Genomic DNA, 18,312 nt, shown 5'->3' with positions numbered 1-18,312 from the left:
AAGAATAAGAAATGGAAGACAGAAAGCCAGTGATGATAAAGGAAAAAAGGATAAATTAATTGGAAACTGTCTTAGGTTCTTTTTGCCTCTGCTAAATGCTGAGGCAGAGATACAGTTTTCCCAATTTTAGGCCATCAGAAACCTCATGGGCAACTTTCCCCTTTCACTGTCTTTCTAGTTTGTTCCCTTGTTGGTCAGACCTGTTTGAGTATATTCTCAGTAGTAAGTTCTTCTCTTCCATAACAGATAGAACTTAAATACTTTTTCAGAATTAAAAAAAAATGTACTGTTTTCATTTTTGCTTTACTTTGTTTGGGGTAGTTGGTGGTTGAATGCTGCAAGTGGCATCTGTCTCCTTTAGCATGAATTTTAATGGTAAGTTAAATAAAAAGATAATCGCAGAAAATGTTTCTATATATTTTAATGTAAAATTGGAGTAACAGGTCAAGTAATTTAATATCTTGAATAGAAAGATTTTTTCTTCTCGTTTTAAAATATATGGATCTAGAATGTTGTTTGTGTAAAATATAATAGGTTGTTTTTGAATTAAGCGGTAAGATGTCTTCAAATTGTCTTTAGTTTTTATTTAAACAGTTCATAAAGTTAGATTTTTTTAAATATGAAAATAAGTCATTAAGCTTATTTTTTAAAGGAATTGTTTTAAACATGACTTCAGTTTATATTTCAGTCTGTTCTCTGGACTACTCAAGGAAGACTGACAGCTAATTCTATCCAATCCTTTTTTTTTTTCTTGTTCAGTATTTTCTTTTCTTCTTCCTTGTATCCCATTCTTCTTGTCTAGCAACAACATAAAATGTCCATATGCTCTGATTTGGGAAATCTTATCACTTTATGCTGGAAAAGGTCATTGTAGTTGTATTATGTAAGGTAATCTTTAATATATGGTAACACTGTTCTATGTAAAATTTTGCATAAATCAAAAAATTGTACATTTAAAAAATTCTATTATTTTACATCAAAAACTAAAATTAGGAGTAATTAATGTTTTAAATAATTTATGAAATATATTGACGGACTTCAGATAAGGAAGTTAAAATGATTTCTTTAAGAACCAGACATTGGCAGGGCGCAGCAGCTCACGCCTGTAATCCCAGTACTTTGGGAGGCCGAGGTGGGTGGATCGCCTGAGGTCAGGAGTTCGAGACCAGCCTGGCCAACATAGAGAAACCTCGTCTCTACTAAAAATACAAAAAACATAGCTGGGCATGGTGGCACGTACCTGTAATCCTAGCTACTTAGGAAGCTGAGGCAGGAGAATTGCCTGAACCCAGGAATTGGAGGTTGCAGTGAGCCTCCATCACATCATTACACTCTAGCCTGGGCAACAAGAATGAAACTCTGTCTGAAAAAAAAAAAAAAAAAAAAACAGACATTAGTAAATATTAGTTATTGTTAGTTAGTGATTTGCATAGTTTTAATTTTGTTTTTGTTTTCGTTTGGGTTTTTTTGAGATGGAATCTTGCTCTGTTGTCCAGGCTGGAGTACAATGGTGTGATCTTGGCTCACTGCAACCTCCACCTCCTGGGTTCAAGTGATTCTCCTATCTCAGCCTCCCAAGTAGCTGGGATTACAGGCACATGTCACATTGCCCAGCTAATTTTTGTATTTTTAGTAGAAACGGGGTTTCACCATGTTGGCCAGGCTGGTCTCGAACTCCTGACCTCAGGTGACCCACCTACCTTGGCCTCCCAAAGTGCTGGGATTACAGATGTGAGCCACCCTGCCTGGCCTATATAGAATTTTTTTTTTAATGTTGTACAGGTTATATGCATATAAATGGCAAAAAGATAATAACATATTTTAATTATCATTCACAGCTGATAAAATACTGGGAAGCATTCCTACCTGAAGCCAAAGCCATTGCCTAGCAATAAGACTGTTGCTGTTAAGAAGACCTTGGATGTTGTTCCAGTTATGCTGAATTCCACAGTGAAATCGTTTAAAACCATCTAAATAAACCACTATATATTTTATGAATTACACGTGGTTTTATATACACACACACACACATACACACATACACACACACACTCTGACATTTTATTACAAGCTGCATGTCCTGACCCTCTTTGAAATAAGTGGACTGTGGCATGACATTCTGCAATACTTTGCTGAATTGAACACTATTGTGTCTCAAATACTTGCACTAAAAAGTGCACTGCAAGACCAGAAAATATTACAGTTTTTTTCTTTACAATATATTCTGTAGTATGTTTACCCTCTTTATGAAGTGAATTATCAATGCACTGATAAATGTTCACTTATACATTCCTGTACAGAACTTATGATTTTGTGATTACAGTAATAAAATGATATTCCTTGTGAAATACTAGTAACAAATTATTTGGGTATTTAAACATATTAGGAATCTTTTCCAAGCATTTTTAGTAAGAAGAAACTTTTTCTTCTAGATGTATGTATATAAGTGATGCTATGATTCCTTAATTATTTTAATTGACAAAAAAAGCTGAACTCATATTGTTGAATGACTAAATGAAGCTTAAGTTTTCTTATGAAACCATCATAAATCAAAGAACATTTTTCTCATGATTGTCTTAGGTAAAGAAGAGAATAATTGTCATTGCTTGTTTTTAACCATCCATATTACAAGTGCCCAATTTAAGAATTAGGAAAAAATGTGTTTATATACTTTGGTTACAAGTCCCAAGGATTTTGTTCATCTTCTCTTGTTATCTTCAAAATGTAGTATTTTGCATATATTTAATTTATTCCTTGTCTTTTGTTTTCTTTTAAAACTGTAAGTATATCATCTGTACTCACAGTTGATAAGGAATGATACCATGCTAAAATTTATTTGATGAATAAGCAAGCATACCACAAAACAGATTTGAAGTGAAATTTACTTTGCCTCGGGCAATGTTTTTACCCAATTCTGTGTGCTACTTAGACAGCTGTTATCTAATCCTTAATGCTGATAAAAATTTAAGTTATGGCTGGTGCAGTGGCTCACGCCTGTAATCCCAGCACTTTGGGAGGCTAAGGCGGGTGGATCACCTGAGGTAGGAGTTCAAGACTAGCCTGGCCAACATAGTGAAACCCTGTCTCTATTAAAAATAGAAAAATTAGTCAGGCATGGTGAGGTGTGCCTGTAGTCCCAGCTACTTGGGAGGCTGAGGCAGGAGAATCACTTGAACCAGGAAGGCGGAGATTACAGTGAGCCAAGATTGTGACATTGCAGCCTGGGAAACGAGGGAAAATCCATCTCAAAAAAAAAGAAAAGAAAAGAAAATTTAAGGTATGACTGGCATCAGAGTTATTTTTGTTTTTTTAAAAAAATATTCTTACAAACACCTCTTTTCTTGATCTTAACAACCACATCTCCCTTTCAGAGGAACAAGATATGGTATGTGTAACTCAGTCCTCTCTAGTGAGTCACTGGATACAATTTATATATCAAAGTATCCTTAGCCTGTGTTTGCCTCTACTTATTTTAGTTGAAATGTTAAGCTTTCTATAGTTATTACTCATATTTATACTCCTAGACCCCAGAAGAGTGGCTGATAACATTATAGGTTAATAATAAAGGCTTGATGGACCAGGCACAGTGGCTCACATGCCTGGTATTCCCAGCTTCTCGGGAGGCTGAGGCAAGGGGATCTCTTGATTCCAGGAGTTTGAGGCTGTAGTGTGCAGTGATCATGCCTGTGAATACCCACTGCCCTAAAGCCAGCCTGGGCAACACAGACCCTATCTCTAAAAAAAAAAAAATTAAGACATGATGAGTTGAACAGGGAAAAATAAAGTTTGTCCTTTTAAGAAGAAACTGAAGCAGAAATAGTACAATCTTCTTTTGTTGCTTCTACTGGGAATACTTTTGAGAAATGAATAATTCATAGTAATATATATATAAGATGGTATCTTATTGCCCCATTAATATTGAGCAAAAGATAGGCTTACTAGGAATAGTTTCACTAGAATGATGTCCTAGTGTTATAGCCACAGTTACATTACTTACAAAGGTGTAGTTTACACATGCGATAGTTATTCATGTTGTTAAAATCTTCCATTCAGATGTGGTACATTAGAATACTCAGTATCTCCAAGTAAAATAATAAATATTTTCAGCCTTGATTAAACTCTACTACATTCCAGTCTTCATTTCCCTTGCCCACATTTACTAAAAGTTGAGTGTGTTGGAAATTTCAAGTATTCTATGATCCTCTGATACCAGTATTTAAACAGGATTTAATTATTTCAACACTCCATCCGTCAATCTTCTTCTGTTCAGATATCTAAAATGCTTTCATCCCAAATAAATAAACAAGAACATTAATAGTGCCAACAATATCTTTTTGTTGGATAGGTCTGAATTTAATTTTTTTTAAGGAGAGCAAAAGTTAAAGGACTAAGGCAGCATAATATCGTGAAACAAGATGAACTTGGGATCAAAATACATTTTTCAGTCTCGTTTCACTTAGCTGTAAGACTTTGAGCATATCACTTAAATCTCTTATCTATAAAACAAGTACATAAAACTCTTGATTCCTGAAGTGCCTTTCTACTTTAAAATATTTTTAAAATATCAAACTTCAATATAAATATTGAAAATATGGAAAACAGTTCTGATCAAAGAACTATTAAGTAAAACAAGACAAAATGTATTTAAAAATGTGACTCTAACACATAGATTTCCTTGATTGTATTTTCTACTCAACTATTTTCAAGTATTCAGCTTGTTTTATACAGATTATATTAGTCTCAAAATACCTTTGTTTCATTGTTGCTACTCCTTAAACTTCTTTTCTTTGTTATCTAAATCTGGTAAAGTTTTCCAAGTTCATTGTATTAAGGCTGGTGCAAAAGCAATTTCGTTCTTTGTCATATAAATTGTTTTTTAAGTGCTTTAACTGTGAAATAAGCCTTTTAACATAACCAGCTTTCTTGAAAGGAGGAAGTCAGACGAGTAGAGAAGGAAAGTCACATTTCTTTACAAACACTTTTAATTTTAATATCTAAGGGAATTACAGGGACTTACCTTATTCTGCCTTAAATAAGGGATGTTACTTGAATCTTCTTGTCATGGCTTCTTGCATGGGCAGTCATGTGAAAAAGAGTCAGGGCAATAGCAGATATTCTAAAATAGTGACTGCAGGTAGATCAATCAAAGTCATTTTGTTTTAAAGGAAAGGAGGTCACTGGTAGTGAGGTGGGAAAATAACACCTGTGAAAAGGAATTCTAAGTCACTGGCTCGGGGGCTTAAGCATTTTCATCTCATATTTACTAGTTAAGAAATGTGTAAGTAAGTTATATGTGTGATTGACACAGTCTATTTCAAAGTATTGGAAAGGAATCACCAATAGAATCGCCCTGCCTACTCACACACACACTTCCTTATGTAAAATCAGAATAAAATAATTATCATTCCAAACTCCTACGGTGAAGGATTTGGTTTCAAGTAACAATGAAAGTAGATCATGGGTCAGACATGGAACTAACAATAAAAGGGAAGTACAACAAGATGAATGTGAGTAATAGTTCATTTTCCTGCATTTGTGATCAGGGCCATGAAGAGAGGTCATGGTAATCTGTGGAGAAGGTACTTAAAAGTTGAGAACAATAGAAATATAATGTGAGCCATATATATATATATATATTAAAATTTCTATAGCCAAATTTTAAAAAGTAAAAAAATTAATTTTAATACTTAATCCAGTAGCTCCAAAATATTTTAACATACATCCAATATGTTGAAGTTACGGGAGAATTTACATTCTTTTTTCTGATATCTGATGTATATTTTACGCTTTCTTTACATCTCCATTCAGCATTTTAAGTGATCAGTTGTCCAGTGTGGCTGACTAGTGGCTATGATAATGGACAGCATAGGTTTAGACAATGCCTATTCAACTACTTAACTTGTTTTATATGTATAAATCTCAAAAAGTACCTTTATTTCATTGTTGGTACTCTTTTTTTTTCTTTATTATCCAGATATAATAAAGTTTTCCAACTTTCATTGTACAAATGAAATGAGTTTATTGTGGTAATGAAAATGGAGAGTTAAGTCCAACAGCTAGTTTATTTATCATCCTGAACCCAGTGAAGAAATCAAAGCTGAATAAAAGGGACTCCTAGTTGTTGCTCTCGAGGGCAGGTATAATTTAGGTGCAAGACCTTGTAGCATAATGTTTTGCAAAAGTAGTGGATGTTCAATATCTACAATTAATGAATTGTAGCACTGTAATGCTTGAAGGAAGTTTATAACCTGTCTACAACAACCTTCTCAATTTTACAACTAAACTAAGAGATTCAGGGCTTAAATCATGATTGAACTGATTATTCCTGTTAAATCTGTGTGTGAACCATATGTGAACATTCTTTGAAAATGTATAATAAGCATTTCAAGATTCCTGTTTTAATCATTAACATTTAGAATTCTAGGAGATCTTTTGGTATACAGAGAACTTATTTCTTCCAAATGTTGCTTCAGATGCTGAGAAGATGGTAGAAGATAGGGAAGTTGTAGTTTACTATCTAGTTTGTTAATGCATATGAAGTAATTTAAAATGCTCTTCTTCCTTTCTTGTCACTTACTTTTAAAAAATTCTCTAATGATTGAATGATTTTAAATATTTCTTAACTGGGTGAAATGGAAACTTTGTATTGAAGCCAATCAAGTTGAAGATGCCCACTTGTTAATACACAGAAAATTATTTTCTTATTAAGGCCAGTTAATGGGATAAACCGTTTTAAGAGAGTACTTTGAGAAAAAAAATTCTATTTTAAATTTATACATGTAACTGTTTAATAAAAACTAAGTCAGACAAAATTTAACAAAACTAAATTGCCTTCTTTTTGCTTCCATAGTCAGTCTCGAGTTATCTTGATTTTAACCTACATTTTATTTTCTAGATCTTCATTTCAAATCTCACTACATAGGTGTATACAGCGTGTTTGTATATTTGTGTGTGTAGAAATGTGTGTGTGAATGCAACAGGCTTTTAAACCAAACTTAATTCTAAATTTTAGTTTTAAATATGTCCCAGCCTTCTGTAACAGACAAATGCTTATGTTTTTTAGAGTTATATTGCTTAGGTGTCATAGTTTTACTAGGACCAACTTGAGTTGATTCTACTTTGGAAATCTCTGCCCTTCTCATTTCTGTCGTCTCTCTCCTTAGGGTCAAGATCTTGTGACCATTTACTGGAACTATCTTGAGTCTCCTATAAAAAACTGTTAGTCTCTCTCTACACCAGTGCTACAACCTGTTCCCAAATCGATCTTCCTAAAAAACTCTTGTCATGGTACTATGCTCAGAAATCTTCATAGACTCCTTACAGTCTGCAGATGAAGTCCAGATGCTTGCTTCAGAATAATTTCGTCTCAAACTATTTTTCCTGTCTTGATTCTTATCCCTTAGCTTCACCCACCTTTTGCTTTAATGAAATTAGGCTCCTGTCTCATGAGCATGCTCTATTCCTTCCTGGTTCATGTTTTTGTTAGTGACATCCCTTTTCTGATCTACCTTTCCCTTTTAATGACAATTGTTTAAATCTTGTCCATTCCTTAAACTTTAAGCCACATTTGAAGTCCACATCCTTTTAAGTACTCTAGCTAGAAGGAATGTCTCGTGATCTCTCAGTAGGACTCCAATAACGCTTTGTTCCTTTTAGATTGCACTTATGGAGACCTATTTGCATTATAGTTGCCTGGCATTACTGCCTTGACTAGTTTGTCTCCAGGAATGACTATGCCCTTGTTATTTATTGTAACTAGTGTTTTACAGCCAAGACAGTGTAATCGAGTGATTAAGAATGCAGTTACACATTCAGCCCACCAGTATGAATCTTGGCTCAAGAGCCTACAATATTGACTTTAAGCAAGTTATTTATCTCTAAAAGTTACTTTCCTTATCTGTATAATGGAAAATGTCCCTTCAGATGCTTCTTAAGGACATTAAGATAATGTGAATTTCTTAGCAGTAGCAAGTGCTTAATAAAATATTAGCTATCATATACAACAAATGTTTACTGAACACTTAAACATCTCTGTCTAAACAAAGCACTCGTTTTGATTATTTCAACAGTCTTTAGGCCTTCTTCAAAACAATGAGTTTATACTTGACAAGGGTCTAAATAGGCTTACCAAACAGTCCTTCCCAGAATAGTATGCCCTGGGAGAGCCACACTGGGAGCCCTGGACTGAGCATCAGAGGTGGAGGGGAAGAAAGCAAGCAGTCAAAATCAGTTTGTATTCAGCCAACGAAAGTTTAGAACTTCACCCACTGCAGAGATACTCTACTATAGTTAAATGGATGTTGTCAGTAAATGTGAAAAACCTTTAAAGAAGCCTGGAAACCAAGGATGAAATACAAATGTGGGGAAGAAAAGTTCATTTTCACCCACACACGTAAGAACCTTGAATATGTGGTAAGTCAGGAGAAATAGCAAATCATGGAAGAAAGACGATGAGTGAAAAAATTATAAGAACATTCGATGGAGCAGCAGCCAACCAACCAAGTGATGGTTAAGGGCCTATACCACTGCAGTGGAAGTAGGAAAGGAGGTAATTTAGGGAAATGGTAATTAAAATGGCAAGTTTCATTTATTTCATTTATCCAGCCATTTTGCAATCAGAATGCTAATTTCAAAATCCTGGGTAAAACGTGTCTAAGAAAGGAGAAGTGAGGTAGATGGAAAGAGCCTCAGAAAGAAGTGGGGATATTTCTTACTCTGCACAAAAGGAAAGGGAAGAAAGGGTATATTTGGAGATGAAAAAAGTATGAGTTCAAGCAAGACATTTTTTATTTTGGCAAAGAAAGTCATCAGGGAGTAATGTCAGGAGAAAGGCCAAAGAAGATTGGATGCCATAAAAGAATAGCACATGATTAGGAAAAAAAAGGGATGAGTAAAAGACTATTGAGTGCTAATTTTCAATGGAATGAAAATCGTGAGTGTACAGTGAAGCCAACCTAAGAAAATATCCATTTCTTCAGCCATCAGAAAGTAGGACCTAAAACTGATAGAATTTTTTTAGTATTGGGGATTGTTGATGGGTTTGTGAGAACATTTAGGGAGAAAGTTGCATTGAGAGAAATGAAGGCAAGAGAGAGGTGACAAGCATACATTGGAGAATTTTGATGTGATGAAGTAAAAGCAGATTTTCTACCAGAGAATAGAAGAATTCAGAAAGTAGTCAATGGAGGGAATTACTTTGACTTCATTTCAGAAATGAAGACATTAATTTTTAGTATATTGGCACGTTTTAGAAAAGAGAAAAACTTCAATATAGCAACCAACCTGTACTTAGTAATGCCATTAGGGTTATTTCTGTGGCATTCCTAGAATTTATTTTTTAAATATTTATTTTTTATTTTGAGATGGAGTCTCGCTCTGTCCCCCAGGCTGGAGTGCAGTGGCATGATCTCGGCTCACTACAACCTCCATTTCCTGGGTTCAGGCAATTCTGCCTGAGCCTCCTGAGTAGCTGGGATTACAGGCACATGCCACCACAGCCGGCTAATCTTTGTATCTATAGTAGAGATGGGGTTTCACCATGTTGGCCAGGCTGGTCTCGAACTCTTGATCTCCAGTTATCTGCCCACCTTGGCTTCCCAAAGCACTGGAATTACAGGTGTGAGCCATTGTACCTGGCCTAGAATTTGCTTTTCAGTTTGCCAATGTCGTGGCAGGTTTTTCGTCAATGCATTAAAATCTATTTCATCCTCTTGATTTTTTAAAGTTGATGTTTATCAAATTAGTACATGCACACATCTGAAAACTAACACTGAAAAGGCTAAATAGCTGGGTGAGGGCTCATGCCTATAACCCCAGCACTTTGAAAAGCCAAATTGGGCTGATGGCTTGAGCTTCAGAATTTGAGACTAGCCTGAGCAACATGGCAAAACCCTGTCTCTACAAAAGAAAAAAAAAAATTAGCTGGGCATAGTGGCTAACACCTGTAATTCCAACTATTAGGTAGGTTGAGATTGGGAAGATTGCTTGCGCCTAGGAGGTCGAAGCTGCAGTGAGCCATGTTCATGCTACTGCACTCCACCCTGGATGACAAAGTGAGACCCTGTCTGGAAAGAAAGAAAAAAAAGAAAAGGCTAAATAATAAACAATGGTTCTCTGTCCCACATGTCCTGTTTTCCTAATCCTTTTACTCAGAGACAACCTCTTTCTCATCTTAGCTGTTCCTCCTGCTATAATATACCTTCACATTTCTAAATAATAGGCATATTCTGCTATCAATTATCAATTTTAGACATTATCTACTTATCTTTTTTATGGTAAATAAGAGTTTGGTTCTCTCACTCGGCCATCTCTCTGCTTTACACATTTCTTCCCCACCCTTCCAATGTAGTTGCATTGCAATCTTTTTGTTAAATCAGTATTTGCATTATTGTGCCTATACAAATATTATTCAAAGCTCAAAGCTGAAGTGTATTTAATTGTGATTTTCTTCCTTTTTTAAAAAATAAACTTTATTTTTTAGCAGTTTTACAGAAAAATGTCAAGGTTGTACATACAGAGTTCTCTTACCCTGAACTGTTTCTTCTATCAACAGTTAGTATAGCACATCTGTTACTACAAATAAATAAATACTGAGACATTATTATTAGCTAAAGCCTGTTGTTTACTCAGATTTCCTTTGTTTTTGCTTAATGCGTTTTGTCTGTTCCAGGACCATTTCCAGGATACCACATCCAGGATACCCTGAGTTGTCATGACTCTTTCTGCTCCTCTTGGTTGTGACAGTGTCTCAGCCTCTCCTTGTTTTCTATTACCTTGCTGTTTTTTCCCTCAGGTAAAACATGCCTTGATTTTTTCCTTGTGGTTGGTGCTTTTTGTATTATTGCTATTTTTTGCCATGTCTTCCCATTGTGTCTCAGTACATTTTCCCATAGCCCACCCACACTGGGTAATCTAGCCACTTCAACTGTTTTCCTTCAAGCCCTCCCTCCTGGGGACTTCTCTCTGGGTCTGTGCTCTCTGGGCTTGCTGTAGTATTATCCTTGGACTTCTCTTGCTCTCCAATTTGGAATTGCCTTTACCATTCTCCTGGCATGTATTACCTGTATCCTGAGACTCAGGCCCTCCTCTTTCTTGGTTTATTTTCTTGTGTTGGTGAAGTATAGTTTCCAGTAGTTCCTTTAATTTAAAAGGAAGACACAGCAGAAAACACTGTGAAGACAGATGGCAAAATGCCTGCTTCTTGAGTCATGTTGCTGTAGTATGTATTGGTTACCTTTTTAAACTGATTGCACAGTGGTAATCCTAAAGATTTCCTTTGCTTTTCGCCTGGGTTGTATTCTTTGCTTTCTATACCCCCCAGTTTCCTCTTTCTTGATGTATTCCCTCATTTTGCTAAATATACAGAGTAGGTTTTTAAAAACAAATACATCAAAAGTCTATTTTTTTTTTTTTTTTTGGAGGAGTCTTGCTCTGTTGCCTAGACTGGAGTGCAGTGGTATCTCAGCTTACTGCAGCCTCTGCCTTCCAGGTTCAAGCGATTCTCCTACATCAACCTCCTGAGTAGCTGTGATTACAGGCATGAGCCATCATGCCCAGCTAATTTTTTTATTTGTAGTAGAGATTTCAGGGTTTCAACATGTTGCCCAGGCTGATCTGGAACTCCTGACCTCAGGTGATCCACCCGCCTCGGCCTCTTAAAGTGCTGGGGTTATAAGCATGAGCCACTATGCCTAGCCTATTTTTGAGACTTTCTTTTACCCTAATTTTTATAGACAATTTGCATATAGATTGGAAAACTTTTCTCTTGGAATTTTGAAAACATTGCTTCATTATCTTCTAGCTCCAGCGTTGCTGCCAAGAATTGCAAAGCCTGCTGATTGGTCTAATCTTTTGTGATCTGTTTTCCTCCTCTCCTTGGAGACTACAGGATCTTCTCTTATCTCCAGTGTTCCGAAATCTCATAAAAATTTGTAATAGTGGCCAAGTGCGGTGCTTCATGCCTGTAATCCTAGCACTTTGGGAGGCCAAGGCAAGAGGATCATTTGAGGTCAGGAGTTCAAGACCAGTCTGGCCAATATGATGAAACCCAATCTTTACTAAAAATACAAAAAAAATGAGCCAGGCATGGTGGTGCGTGCCTGTAATCCTGGCTACTTGGGAGGCTGAAGCATAAGAATCGCTTGAACCCAGGAGGTGGAGATGGCAGTGAGCCAAGATTGCACCACTGCAATCCAGCCTGTGTGACAGAGTGAGACTCTGTCTTTAAAAAAAAAAGATTTATAACAGTGTGTATGTGTTTTCATCCTGTGTGGCGACTTTCAGTCAGGAAACATGACATTCTGTTGTAGAAATTTTCTTGAGTTATTTCACTCATTATTTCTTCCCTTCTGTATTCTCTGTCTTCTCTTTCTGGAATTTTTCTATTATTTGAATATTGGATGACCTGGATTTGATTTTTGCTCCTATTTTTCATCTCTGTCATTTTGCTCTACTTTCTAGGAGTTCTTTTTCTCATTTCTGATAGTTTCTATTGTTTTTTTCTTTTTTCTTTTTTTTTTGTTCCCCTTTCCAATTTATATGTTGAAAATTGTTTCTGTTTTTAACAGCTTCCTGTTCTTGTTTCATAGATGCAATGTCTTCCTGTATCTTTCTGAAAATTTTAGTGATGGTTTATTTTTTAAGTATTTTTCCCCCTCCTGGTTTTTGTTTCTTCCAAATTGTTTTTCTATTTTGGTATCTCTTCCATGTTAAATGTTGTCCTCAGATATGTTAATCCTTAGATGTCTCCTCCTGATTAGCAGTGGGATTTGAAAGCTGATTGGAAGCTCTGTGTGTAGTTATGGGGCTTGTCAACTTAGAGCATCACTGAAGAATGATCTTATTGGGCTATTTGTAGGGGACTTTCAATGTTGGTATCTCTGAAGTTTTTCCTCTCGAGCTAGTTAGGTTCCCCCAGAGAAGAGATTTCCTGTTGCCTGTTTAGCAGGTAAAAGTGTGGCTGCCAGCCTTTATAGAGGGCCAGCATTCATTATTCAGTATGTATATGGTCACTTACCCTCAGACTCCAATTTTTGATAAAAGTATTCATGCCCTCAGCTGGGCCAGTCAACTTCTAATGCAAAGATTGTTTCTTTTTCCCTCTCTAGAGGAAATATTCTCCAGTTGTAGAGAAAGAAAAAAGATCTTCCTGATTCTCAGTTTTTACCAATACTCCTTATTTTAGCCAGTTACCTCCCATTCTAGAGGTACCTATTGTTCCTTTTGTGGTGCTTTTTGAGTATTGTGCTGTGTAAATCAGGTTGGTTCTATGTTTTTCCTGCTGTTGGTTTAAGATTGGGATTTCTTTTGTTTGCTAGAAATGTTACTTCCCTTCTATCTGCTTTCCAGCTGACAAAAGTCTTGCTCTCTCCTCTCCTGTTTTTTCTATCTCTGTAGGTTTAAAAAAATAAAAGGGAAAAATTACTTGCATTTTTACTGGGACTAGAAGGTTGAAATTGGTTGTGTATTTTCAATTTGCTATCTTAATTCAGAAATCTGTACAACAGGCTGGGCACAGGTGCTGTAGCTCACGGCTATAATCCCAGCATGTTGGGAGGCTGAGATGGGTGGATCACTTGAGGCAAGGAGTTCAAGACCATCCTACCCAAAATGGTGAAACCCCATCTCTACTAAAAATACAACAATTAACCAGACATGGTGGTGCACGACGGTAGTCCCAGCTATTCGGGAGGCTGAGGCAGAAGAATTGCTTGAACCCGCAAGGCAGAGGTTGCAGTGAACCAAGATCATGCCGTACTTCAGCCTGGGTGTCTTACTGAGACTCCATCTCAAAAAAAAAAAAAAAACAAAAAAAAACAACAAAAAAAAAAACCTGTACAACAGTCTTTTTAAATGCAATTAGTATTCATATACTTTATTCAATTTTAATTGAATATATATATATTTAATTCAATCCTCATCGATAGCATTTCTTTCCAAATTTTTGCCCATATTGAAGTTATTCTTTTTTTTCTTTTTTGAGACAGAGTTTTGCTCTTATTGCCCAGGCTGGAGTGCAATGGCGCAATCTCTGCCCACTGCAACCTCTCCCTCCCAGGTTCAAGTAATTCTCCTGCCTCAGCCTCCTGAGTAGCTGGGATTACAGGCACATGCCACCATGCCTGAGTAATTTTTTGTATTTTTAGTAGAGATGGGGTTTCACCATGTTGGCCAGGCTGGTCTTGAACTCCTGACCTCAGGTGATCCACCTGCCTCGGCCTCCCAAAATGCTGGGATTACAGACATGAGCCACCATGCCCAGCCTGAAGTAACTATTTTTTAAAAACTGCCAATATACTAAAAATTAATGCTATTATTTCTGAAACTTAACTTTCCTTCTTTCACTACTTTCTCATTTCTTCTCTCCTATTCTCTCATTACCAGAAAATCTGCTTTCATCTCCTCACATTAAATCCTCCAACTTGTGCCTGTCACCTCTCTCTTGCCTTCATTTCTCTCAATATAACCTTCCTCTTTGATGTTCTCTCAAAGCAGGTTGTTATAAAAGTGGGCCCAGCCCCTTATTCTTTCTCTCATATGCTCTCTTACCCTTCTGCCCTTCTGCTATGAGATGACTGTCACAGATGCCAGGGCCATGTTCTTGAACTTCCCGGGCTCTGAGCCAAATAAGCTTCTATCTTTATACATTACCCAGTCTGTAATATCCTGTTATATCAGCAGAAAAGGGACTGAGACGTTAATCTTTATCAAATTAAAGATATTTCTTCCAAGAATTTGTATGAATGGTTGTACTGTTGCGTTAATTTTTTTCAGGATCTATTGGGATATTTTTTAATCTGACAATATTGCAAAATACATCAAAAGACGTCCTCATATTTAGCCATCTTTACATTTCTGGGATAAATCTTACTTTGTCATGATGTTTCAATCTTATAATTGAATGCTGAATGTATAATATATTTGATTTACATTTTAGTCAAAACTTCTAATATGTTAGTATGCAGTTTATCACTCAATTTGCTGAAGTATATTTCTACTCAATACTAAGTAAATGTACTTTTAGTGTAAGAATTTTGTACCCAGATTCCAGCAGAATTTTATGATTTTTTTTTTTAGCCAAGAGGTTACTGCTAAAGAATTTTATGATTTTGCTCATGAAAATTGTTTGCTTCTATTAAGAGATACTAACTGTTCAATGTCTTATATATATATATATTTACCATGCATTTTTATTAATGTTTTGAATAAAAGATATTTAGCTGGCCTGTTAGATTATAGAGTTGGATTAAAAGATAACGTAGGAATAACAGGACAATACATTTGCCATGTCATTTTACTTTGGCGCTCTATTCTCCCCTTCCTTGGTGGCTGGAAGACTCACAGAATTTGGTTAGAAATTTAGTTCTTCTAGTTATTAGCTAGTAATTTCATAGTACTTATCCTCTGTGAGTCTTAATTATGTCATCTAAAATAACTGAAATTGTAACAATTACCATTTATGGCTGGGCCAGTATATGCTCAAGAACACACCCACAAATTGATAGTTTGTATATATTTTCAGCAAGGGAAATGTAAATTATACACAGCTATTAGTGGAATACAGCAAATGGGTATTATTTGGACCATCTGTCAGACCTTCATGGTCCTGCACATTTCTGCCTCTTAAATCTAACAGGTAAATGGGTGAGCCATGCCATTATCAAAATATATATTCCAGGCTACTAACAGGTTGTAGGATAGTATAGAGAGCATATTAAAAACTTGATTCTTGGGAAGCCCTTGAAACCCATGTTGCCTCTTATTGCACATAACACTTCCTCATGTGATTGGTTTTTGTTTGTTTTGAGACGGGGTCTTGCTTTGTTGCCCAGGCTGGAGTGCAGTGGCATGATCTCGGCTCACTGCAGTCTCTGCCTCACAGGTTCAAGCAGTTCTCCCACCTCAGCCTCTCAAGTAGCTGGGATTACAGGGGTGAGCCACCTCCCTGTAATCCAGCTAATTTTTGCATTTTCAGTAGAGACGTGATTTCATCATATTGCCCAGGCTGATCTCAAACTCTTGACCTCGGGTGACCTGCCTGCCTCAGCCTCCCAAAATGTTGGAATTACAGGCGAGTCACCTCGCCCGGCCATATGATTGTTATAGAGCTGAAGTGAGACGACATTATGTGATAGTATCGAACATAGTACCTGCTGCATTTCACTAGTTTTGTAAAGATGAGTACTTACCTAAGTTATGTGCTGGATACTATGCCAAACATGAGATGATGCGTTTTTAAAAGCATACTTGCTCTAAAACCTAGTGGGTAGGGTAAATAAATCACACATACAGTGTATAGTCACCACTGGCTTAAGGTAACCTACAAGCTAGGCTCTGAACTCAGACAGCTTATCATCCACAGAGCTGGCTGGTTACCTCAGGAGGTGCTGGCCAGAAGAAAGAAAGGTGTGTAGTCACAGGGCACAGCTAAGGCACAAAATTTTGAGAGAAGGGCACATCCTGGAGCTGCAAATGTATAAGTGCTGGGTTAGGAGGACAGATCTTCAGATGAGGCTAACGCAGAGGGCTGTGCAGGGTCCACATCAGGTAAGTTCTAAGACGAGAAGCTGCCTTCTCCCTCTGTTGCATGGCTCAGGGTCCCATCATAAACTCTACAGTTTGCCAAGTTGACAGTCCCCTGCCCTCAAGGACCAACTAAGTGCAATTGTTTATACGCCAAGAAAGCTCGCTGGCTGGTTACTTGTTTTCCTCGACGGCTGAGATCACTTCTCAGTGACCTACAAAATCACATCCATATTTCTTTTTTTTTTGTTTTTCGTTTTGAGATGGAGTCTTGCTCCGTCGCCCACGCTGGAGTGCAGCGGTGCGATCTCGGCTCACTGCAACCTCCGCCTCCCGGGATCAAGCGATTCTTCTGCCTCAGCCTCCCGAGTAGCTGGGATTATGCACCTGGCTAATTTTTGTATTTTTAGTAGAGATGGGGTTTCACCATGTTGGCCAGGCTGGTCTCAAACTCCTGACCTTGTGATCTGCCGACTAGGGCCTCCCAAAGTGCTGGGATTACAGGCATGAGCCACCGCGCTCGGCCTTTTTTTCCTGTTTCTTTTTTTCAGATGGAGTTTTGCTCTTGTCGCCCAGACTGGAGTGCAATGGTGCAATCTCAGCCCACTGCAACCTCTGCCTCCCTCATTCAAGCGATTCCCGTGTCTCAGCCTCCTGAGTAGCTGGGATTACAGGCACGCGCCACCACGCCCGGCTAATTTTTGTATTTTTAGTAGAGACGGGGTTTCACCATATTGGTCAGGCTGGTCTCGAACTCCTGACGTCGTGATGCGCCCGCGTAGGCCTCCCAAAGTGCTGGGATTACAGGCGTGAGCCACTGAGCCCGTCCAAGTCCACGTTTCTATTCTCCGTGCTTTAACCTAAAGAAGAAACTCAACGTTTACTTGAGTAACTTGATAATCAAGCTTCCTCCGCTGGGACACTTCATCTTTTAGGGACCTTCAGGCTACTAGGCCCGGGTTCGAGGTGCAGGGTTCAGTCCCCCCCCCCTTTTTTTTTGTCTTCTATTTTTCCCTTATAATTAAAAAAGCACTTCACAGTTAGAGGCAGCATTTTAGAACTGGAGCGTGAAGCCAGAGCATTTGTCTCTTAGTGACCTGCCAACTCTTGGTTCACTTTCGAGCTCGGTGGTACAATACCATTCCCAGATTCGACGGCTAACTCAAAAGGATACGGTGACCGTCGAATCGAAAGGAAATCGAAGAGTCTTGGTAAAAGCTGAATGGTTCACCCGTTAATACCAACCGAGAGGAAAAAAAATTTCAACCAACCAAAACAAAAGTTAAAAGGGCCACGCTTTCTATTCTTTGCTATTTGGCAATCTGTTAATGGTGGCGTCTAGCAAACTGCAAATCAAGCGCCTGCCGAAATCCGCTGGGTAGTGGGCACCGGGTGCGGCCCAGTCCCGAAGCGCGGTGGCGCGCACAACCGGTTTCTGCAGACTCAGATTTTCTGGCCCCGCCTCCTTCGGGCCCAGCTGATCGCCGCCGCCCATTAGGCCCGAAACCCAGGCGCCAGGAGCCCTGCGCCCTCCGCTCCCGGCCCCCGGCACGCCCTGGGCGCGTCAGGCGGCCGGGTCGGGGCGCGCACCTGGATCCAGACCCGCAGCCTCCGGGCCCCGCGGGCGCATGGGGGCGGGAGGCGGGGCGGCCCAGGCGGTGGGCGGAGCGGCGGTCGCGGCCGTGAGCCCGCCCCCCACTCGCCCTCGGCCGGCTGGCCGGCGCGGCCATGGAAGTCTACATCCCGTCCTTTCGCTACGAGGAGAGTGACCTGGAGCGGGGATACACGGTA

The 18,312-nt window shown here is 38.3% G+C and overlaps 2 protein-coding genes across 5 annotated transcripts in view; both read left to right on the top strand.

Annotated features, from left to right (window-relative positions):
- SNX2 (sorting nexin 2) overlaps positions 1 to 6,223 on the top strand; it is a 55,873-nt gene extending 49,650 nt beyond the window's left edge. Inside the window, exon 15 of one of the 2 annotated variants that reach the window (XM_032269187.1) lies at positions 1,839 to 6,223. In XM_032269187.1, coding sequence (XP_032125078.1) covers positions 1,839 to 1,889 — 51 coding nt within the window. In that variant the 3' untranslated portion in view covers positions 1,890 to 6,223. The remainder of the gene's footprint in view (positions 1 to 1,838) is intronic. The other variant, XM_032269110.1, reaches the window with a different exon arrangement.
- An 11,807-nt stretch (positions 6,224 to 18,030) lies between these two features.
- Positions 18,031 to 18,312, top strand: part of SNX24 (sorting nexin 24) — a 169,754-nt gene continuing 169,472 nt past the window's right edge. Inside the window, exon 1 of one of the 3 annotated variants that reach the window (XM_032268766.1) lies at positions 18,031 to 18,309. In XM_032268766.1, the coding sequence (XP_032124657.1) occupies positions 18,250 to 18,309 (60 nt within the window). In that variant the 5' untranslated portion in view covers positions 18,031 to 18,249. The remainder of the gene's footprint in view (positions 18,310 to 18,312) is intronic. The other 2 variants (XM_032268847.1, XM_032268916.1) reach the window with 2 other exon arrangements.

This window comes from Sapajus apella, unplaced genomic scaffold (genome assembly GCF_009761245.1).
Source record: "Sapajus apella isolate SASKATOON/1434 unplaced genomic scaffold, GSC_monkey_1.0 scaffold1, whole genome shotgun sequence".
NCBI lineage: Eukaryota > Metazoa > Chordata > Mammalia > Primates > Cebidae > Sapajus > Sapajus apella.
The sequence above is the reverse complement of the archived record's forward strand: the minus strand, read 5'-3'. Positions and strand labels throughout refer to the sequence as shown.